We start from the raw sequence: 8,529 nt of genomic DNA on the forward strand, positions 1-8,529 counted from the left end.
ACACGCCCCAATTCCTCCATCTTACTTCTCTAAACCCCCCTGTACAGAAATCCTAAACCCTGTGTCTCACTCTCTAATTAACTAATCCCTTCACCATTCACCCCGGTGAAACCCTCCTATCCTCATACAGGTGTCGTCTCCTGTGTAGGATCAAAGTCCAGCCACCAGACACTTCTGGCAACATTCCAGGATTCCCGAGCCCCCCAAGGGTGGTCTCGGTGACACCTCAGTCCTGAGGTGCTGAGATCCCACACCTGTGGCCAGGGATGGAGCAGGATGAGCTTTAAGATCCCTTCCAGCCCAGCCCGTGCTGGGATTGTGTCGTTGTGTGAACTCCATTTTCAGAGTGACTAAACACAGCAGATGGGCGCTGTGGGAGGAGGTTCCCAGCGGGGTGGGGTGGTGGCAGCTCTGCCTTTGGGCCTGCTGCAGGTGGATGGGCTGAGTCAGAGCCATTGCTCCAACTGCGCTTTCTCCTTCGCAGCTCCCCCGAAGGCGGCCAAGCCCCCGGAGGAACACCTGAAGGCTGAGAACATCCAGCTCTCCAACTCCTTCAACTACAACGTGCTCCAGCACCTGGGCCAGTTCCCCCCTCTGATGCCCAACAAGCAGCTGGTGGAGTCCAACAGCAGCAGCCCCCAGCCCGCGGGCGGCACCAAACCCGTCATGTCCTACGCCAGCGCCCTGCGGGCCCCCCCCAAGCCCAAACCCCCTCCTGAGCAGACAAAAAAGAACAGCGACCCCCTGTCCTTGTTTCAGGAACTTAGCCTAGGTAGTTCATCAGGTAGCAATGGCTTTTACTCCTATTTTAAATAATCAGATTATTTTTTTTAGAGAGAATTTAATTTTTATTTGTGTCGGTAGATCTAAGATAGTTGGGGCTTCACCTGTAGTTGCAAATATTCCCTTTGTTTATATTGGTAAATATATCCTCACTTAATTGCTTTGCTGCTAGACTTGCAACTAATTTTTTTTTTTTTAATTATATTCCATTATTTTGCATTTTTTGATGTGGGTCGGGTTTTTGGAAGCTTTTCTGTAGGAAGACACACACGTGTTATTTTTTAATTTGTGTAATGTTAATGATATGTTGCATTAAACTAGCAGCTGAGAGATTACCTGTACAACTTGAAAAAAGGAAAAAAAAAAAGGAAAAAGAAAAAAAAAAGAAAAAAAAAAAGTTTGTCTAAATTGTATTTAAGAAGATTGTAAGTAGCATTTACATTTATTCAATAACATTAGCATACTATGCTGGGTTTCTGTACCAGAAATGGCCAGTTAATGTAAAAATGTATGTTATTTCTGCTTAAATTCATTTAATTTTTTTTTTTTTTAATAAAGGTGCAGCATCTTCTAAATAATTTCAGTTTTATCAGCTTTTTTGTGAAGGGATGCTGCATTCTCAGACTTTTATAGTTTTAGATTCTGTATGATGTGGTATTGTATTTTCCATCCACTGTAGGGTAAAGTAAAGGCATTCTTTGCAGACACCTATGCCATTGTTTGGAAACATTCAGATAAAAGTATTGGTATACTTTGAAAAAATAATAAAAAAATAGAAAAAAGAAGAAAAAAAATTAACAAAAAACCCAAAAAAACTCTACATTTTATTTTTGGACAAGCTAATAATATAAGCTTGTTTGAAAAGTTAATTTGATAGGTTTTTTAAATGAATCATGAAGCTGAAAATAAATTTTTAGGTATGTTGGTGCTTAGTAGATTTAATAACTATTTTAAAAAAAATGCGTGAATTTAGTAAAATACTTTTTTGTTTGTTTGTTTAATTTTTTTCCACTATGCATGTGTAAATGTTTGTAATCTGGCTTTTTCCTCCCCTCTTCTCCAGTGGTATAAAGAATTGTGCCGCTTTAATTTTTTTTTTTTCCGGTAAAACTTTTGGTACATTATTTGATGTTTACATTAAAATGTGACATTATACAAGGAAATTCAGATATTTTGCTAACTGTTTTGTTTGAGGAACATCATTAAAGAAGAGATTTAATGTTTGTCAAAGCTGTATCCAAATTAATCGAAATCTTCTGGGGATCAGAGTGGTTACCAGGTTATTTATCTCCGTGAACCTGGCCCTTAAGGAATCCAGTCTGAAAAATTAATTATGGGATATTAAAAAAAAAATTAAAGAAACAAATGTGAATGAAAATTCAGAAGATAAAAACTTTGTGGATAAAGATTTCTGGTCTTGCACACTGTCCCTGGTTTGAGGCTGGGGAGCTCCAGAGCGGGGTTGTAGAGTTTCTCCTTTATTTCTCCTTAATCCTCCTTTTTACACTTGAAGTAACTTTAAATCTGGGAATTGGTTTACAGGGATGAGCTGGGTGTAGTTCAGAATTCCTCCACTTATTACCTGTGAGAATTGAAATTTTAGAGCTGTGAGGGGGCGATTTCAGATTTTTACAGCTGTCCATGGGACACCTTGCTGGGGAGCAGTGGCTCTGCTCTGCTCAATCAGATTTTCGCTCTCATTACAATCAATCAGGTTCATTTTTTTTTGCATTTGACTTCCTGTGTTAAGACAAGGGTCATTATGTAATGGGGTTGATTTAAACTCAGTACACTGCAGAGGTTTGCATATAAATTTTTTATTATAAATCTTTGCTGGGTTATGATTCAGAAACTTATCTGAAAACTTTCTTCCTTCTTTTTGCTGTAAAGCAAAGCTCGTGTAACTCCTTAATTTATTTCCTAATGTTATACCAAACAAACAATGCTGGGGAGGGGACAGCCCCTGCCAGGTTCTGCTCAGCACTTCAGCACAGGGCACGGAACCCAGACGACCCAAAAACGAGGAGAGGCCAAATTCTGCAACCTTGAATCGAGCAAAGCTGCTGTCCAATGGGTTTTTGCCAAGCTGCTGGCTGCAGGAATGGGAAATTCACTGGCAGAGCTGAGGTGGGATCCAGTGGAGGGAGGAACAGGACTGGCAGAGCAGAGATGGATCCAAAGCACTTCACGTCCCCAAGTCAGCATTTTGGAATTTCAGGGGTTTCAAAGTCACTCAGTTCTATGGAGCAGCCTTTTGATTCTGTTCACCATTTAATATTGAATATTAAACTAATAAACATCACTTGTTAATTTACTGTTATCTGTCAATCAGTTAAGGGGGAGATGGTTGCATCTCACCACATTTTATTCTGTTTTACACTGGTATTTTATCTACACTGAAAATATAACAGATAAAATCCTATTTTCTCTCTGATTTAGAATTTCAGTTCTTTGACTTTATGAAGACCCCAGCTGGTTTTGGTGCTAAATTTTCATAAGTGCTCTCACCCAGGAATTTGAGGATGATATGATAGAGATGATCTGATTTAACAGCTTTGGCATGAATCATTTGGATTTCTTAGAGTTAGTTTTTTTCCAAAAGATTATATTTTTTTGAAATGTCTTGTCTGGCCATTGTATGTCACATATACAGCCCTGAGTGAGATCTTTGGTTTTTGGAGCAAGTTATCCAATATTTATTGAAGTCATGTTTAGAAAACCCCAAAACTGTATTTTCAGCTCTCCTAGGGCTTCAGTCAAACTCCTATTAAAGTGAAATTAAGCCTTACAGATGGCTCCAGTGGGCACTGCTCAGGCTGCACTGTAAATATGGACCTGTTACAATTACAGGGAAAATTCAAAATTGAATTTGTGTAAATTATCTTAATTTAGGGGAAATTATTGGAGGCTGAGGCATATGCACCTACTGGGTATTTGGCTCCTTGACTTTTTTTATGCTTCTGTTAGTGCCAAATCCCATGCTCCTTGCCCAGCAATAAACCCCCCATTGTTGTCTGTGGAAAATTTAAATGACAAATCTAAATTTACTAAGCTTGTATTTGAGATCAAGAATAATTCCTGGTTTTATTTTCTATAATTCCAGTTTTTGATGAGAAAAATCTGGATGCCTCACAGAAGGTTGTCAGGGTAATAAGAACTAATGAAGAATGAAGGGAAAGATTTAAAAAAAATAAATTATTTATATTTTAAGAAAATTTTTTTTTTTTTTACAATTCAGATCCCAGAGGGGGTCACAGGGACAAGTCCCCTCCATTCCCCTTTGTGCTCACGTGGCAGCTTTCAGTGTTTCCACAAGACAGCTCATAAATTGCTGTTTGGCATAAAGCTGGCTGCTTAGAACCAAGGCCCCAGCATCCATATTTTCTCCTGGAGGTTGTCATCTGCTACAGTTTGTCCTGGATTTTTCATTGTGTGGGCTGTGGTGTTGCTGACCCTTTGCAGGCTGTGAGTCCTGCCACTGCCTGCGAGCCCTGCCAGTGCCATTCCCTGTTTGATTAATTAATGTTTTGTTCCCAGATTTGTCAACTTCAGCTGTTTTTTTTGCAGAGATCGTGCTCCATAAGCAATTCTTTTGCTATGTTTGTAGCACCAAGAGCAGTGTTTGACCACTCCAGATTTTCTTTTTAGGCTGAGCTGAGGCGTATCAGAACCTGCACATTTCCAGGGCAGTGAGCCCACATGCTCTGCCCATATCATCCTTCAACTCATTTGTTTTGTTAGTTTTTAAAGGTTCTAGTTTTCCTAGAAAAACTGCAGACAATTAACTTGTCAAGACAGATGGTGATGATCTATGGTGCCTATAAAAATTTGCACATCGTATTCCTTGACATGAAGGATGGGCTATTTCTGTTGGTGTAGCAATACTTGCGCCAGTCTCTGTGGCAGGGAGCAAGGGCTGAATCCTTCTAAATTTGCTTTTTCTTTCATTCAAGAGAAGTAAAAGGATTTGCAGCAGCAGCAGCAATGGAAATGTCAGTTCGGTGTGGGGGTTTTTTGGCAACTTCAGCTGAGAAATGCTGAGGAGTTTTTCCCTCATTAAGGATTAATAGATGCTTCTGACAAATTACAGAACGCTCAGTGATATGAATTATCCAAGACTGGTTAAAAGATGTTGTCAGTCCCTTTTCCAGAAGACTTGGCTTCCTGCTGGAGGGTAAATACCTCAACAAGAGCAGCTGTAAAGCCACTGAGGTGCTCCCAGTGAGACTGGTGATACTGGGCACGAGGCTGAGCCACAGCCTGCGGTGCAGCCTTGCCAAACAGAATTGTGCTGCTGCTTCTGTTACGTAGAAAATAGTCCAGAAATCTGAGTTTATTCCCTTTCTGCATTTCTTTGAAGAAAGCAGCAAAGCAGCTCAGTGTCTGATGCAGAGTGGGCATGTGTGATGTCTGCATGCCTTGAATTTATGTTCAATAGCTTCAGTGGAGCCCGAGCATCGCTCAAGTGTCACAAAGCAACGACAATCTCATCCTCTACTTCAGTCAAAACAAAGTTGTGACGCTCTTTTCTTGTCCCTTGGTGACAATGGAAAGGGGAAATAATTGGAATGGATGCTTTTAGAGCAGGTCCCACTGCTGTGTGTGGTTTATGGTACAGAGCAGCCTGATGCTCCTGTAGTTAAGTCATCAAGTAATGCAGTGTTCCGAGGGGCACTGTCCCACTGTGGGCAGAGGAAGCTCATTTTAAATTAAGTTTAGGCTGAGGTTGATTCTCTGACATTTTCTGACTGTGGTCAGGTTGCTGGCATGTGACTGCCCAGCTGCAGCTCTGGACAGAGCCCAGGGCCTCCCTGTGAGCCCCAGGGCGGGCAGTGCTGCAGATTTCTGACTCTCCTGTCTCAGGTGTGCTCCTCAAGAGCTGGCAGGCCCAGGTGAGGAAGTGTCCCTCTGCAGCAGGGCCAGGGGTCTCGTTGGAGGGGGGAAATTCCCTCATCTTTGGGGCTTCCTGGAAATAATTGCTGAGTGAGGAGAAAAAGGTGATGGCCACAAGGAAGTCACAGAGTGGAAAGGCATCAGTGAAAAAATAAAGTAAATTCTGTGCCTTTGCAAATAGTTTGATCAGGGTGATCAAACACCTGAGCATCCTGGATGTGCTGGCTCTCTCTAGGTGTGGACTAAAGGAGAAATAGAGGTGTGTGCCAGGATTTCTGGGTGAAATCCTCCCTCATGCTCCCATCTGTGCTGAGCTCTTCTCCCCCACCCGCCGGTGCTGGGCTGTGCCTGCAGAACCTCGTTGCAGATGAAGGGTGTTCAAGAGCTCAGCTTGCTGCTAAACAGGCAGTTTTCTTCTTCAGGGTTGCTTGTCTGACACCTTTTCTGCACATTAAATTCACACAGCACAGCATTTAAAAACAAGGGAAGCAGATTCTCTCCACGCCTCACAGCAAATCTTACATAAACAAAAACCTTCACGTCTTCTGTTGTGATTTAACACTCGGGCTTTGGCAGACTGGAGCAGCCCAAATTTCAGCACTGTGGCTTGGGCAGTGCCCTGGGGCACCTCCTGGGGCTCTGAGGAGGGGACAGGCACTGGTCTTGGATTAGGGAATGGCACCTGCCCTGAAGGTGTCTCTGGCTCTGGAGTGGCAGGGCCATCACTCAATATTTTGTGGTGGCTGGTGGTTGTTCCTTGTTCTGCAAATTGATTTGCCTCTCTCTCTTTGGTGCCTGTTTCCCACCTGGTTCTTTGGCTGTGTCCCAATCCCAGGAGTGCTCCTGTTGGATGAGTAGCAGCTGGGTTCCCGTCCCTCTTTGGCTCTGGTGACTCCCTGCTGGTGAAGACATTTCCTTCACGTTTTCATGGTCCATCCCTGAGGTTCTGGTGGCTCTTCCCTGCTGTTTGCTCAGCTGAGAGAATGAAAACTGAGACTGGTTACAGCTCCCCCTCCAACATTATATTCCTTTTCCTTTATGAAGGCCAATTACTTTTATTAACTCTCTTAAAACACATTATCAGCTCTGGCAGAACAAACCTGCTGCAGGAGCAGAGCCCTTCCCACCGTGAATACCAATGACTGATTTAATGGATGGGTCCCTCTTCAGCAGTTCTTAATATCTGGAAGAAGAAAATGAAGTTATCCATGTGCTTCTCAGTCTAGCAGGGACCATAGAGAGCAGGGAATGATCACAAAGCCTTAGCCTGGAGCAGAAAGAGAATAAAACTCAGTGAGTCTTAAGGGCTTTAGGAGGCATCTGGCTGAGCTGCCTGAGCTCTGGCTGTGCGTGTAGGATCTCGATGCCATGAGCTGTGTGTTTTCTCTGCCTCCTGAGTAAAGTGATCCCAGGGAGGCTGTAAAACCTTGGATCCAGGCCAAAGCCCAGCACTTACCAGGAATCTTTCCGCTGCCCTCCCTGGGGCTTGGGTGAGGCGGATCAGGAGATGGGTGAGACCTTCCAGGGTGTGTTTATCTGAAATGTGAATATCTTGCTCTTGAATATCAGGAAGGGGACTGAGTGGCACCTTGGCTGGATAAAAAGTTGGCCCATCAGGATGAGAACCCACCTAGGAATTGCTTTCTCCCAGCAGAGGTATTGAAGGAGAGGAATGGCCCTTCAGAAAAGGTGTGGGTGCCTGAAGGGCTTCCCCAGGACACAGCACCTGCCACTGTTCCTCTGTGAGGAACTCAGATCCTGTCCCCAAACCTTGCTGATCTCAACCCATGGCATGGCTGAGGTGATGATGAGGATGATGATGATGCTGGCTGAGCTGGGAATGCTGTTGTTCCTGCCAGCTGCTCTGCTTGGATTAATCTTTGCTGTGTGGTTTGGATGTCCCAACCCAAGGTCAGCAATCCTGGTGGTCACACTGACCTCTTTCCTTTCTGTTGTTGCATGTAAAGGTTCTCCCTAGGAACTAGCCTCTGTTTTCCTGAACAATGAAAATGCAAATTCAGGATGTCAGCTCTGTACCCAAAAATAAGATTTCAAAACCATTTAGCATTTCAGAGTGGTTCTGTGACAACATGAAGACTTGCAGTTGTCTCTCATGATGAGAGACAGGCAGAGCTCCTCGGTTCACACTCAGATCTGAGCACCAGTGAGTGCTTCATCCCAAAACTTTATAATATATGTGTTATTTGTACTGCTTTTCAACTTCAAAGAGCTTGGAAAACATTAATGCAATTTCACAAAAGGCTTCTGTTCTTGCTGCCACTCTGCTGATGGGGAAAATGGAGATGAGCCTGAGTCTGGCTGGGGCTGCTGGGGCTGAGCCCACCCCAATGGTGGGGATCAGGGCAGCCCCTCCAGCCAGCACAGAACTGCTGGGGAATTTCTCCACATGTCGAACATGCCATGATTTCAGACCTCCTCAAATGGACCAGAGATTTTTCTGTTAGGAATTCTGGTTTTCTTTGGGATTGTGAACAGCTAAACGCAGAGCACTTCAGTTCCCCTTTGTCCTGATTTTTAAATTGCCAGGTAAAAAGAGCACACTGTAAGCCACATATGTTTTACTGCTTGGGGGGAAAATGCTGAGCAGATTCTGAAAATTGAACTGTTAAAAAAAAAAAAAAAAAGAAGAAACCCCCCACCTCTTGGTGCTGGGTACCACGAGGGAGAAGAGGGCTTCTCACTCACATGTGCACCGAGCAGATCAGGGTGTTTCTACAAAGCTCATTCACGGGGAAGGAACGAGAGCTCCGTGCAGCAAACAGCACCCAAACCTGGCAGAAAATGGTGGGCCAAGTGATTCATCCATCAAAATAATTTCCCAGAAAATCATGC

At 43.6% G+C, this 8,529-nt stretch overlaps 1 protein-coding gene across 6 annotated transcripts in view; it reads left to right on the plus strand.

Moving 5' to 3' along the window:
* Positions 1-3,098, plus strand: part of HELZ (helicase with zinc finger) — a 93,448-nt gene extending 90,350 nt beyond the window's left edge. For all 6 annotated transcript variants that reach the window (XM_074554886.1, XM_074554889.1, XM_074554888.1 and 3 more), the window contains one exon: positions 485-3,098. In XM_074554886.1, the coding sequence (XP_074410987.1) occupies positions 485-816 (332 nt within the window). In that variant the 3' untranslated portion in view covers positions 817-3,098. The remainder of the gene's footprint in view (positions 1-484) is intronic.
* Positions 3,099-8,529: the final 5,431 nt, after the last annotated feature.

This window comes from Zonotrichia albicollis, chromosome 19 (genome assembly GCF_047830755.1).
Source record: "Zonotrichia albicollis isolate bZonAlb1 chromosome 19, bZonAlb1.hap1, whole genome shotgun sequence".
Lineage (NCBI taxonomy): Eukaryota > Metazoa > Chordata > Aves > Passeriformes > Passerellidae > Zonotrichia > Zonotrichia albicollis.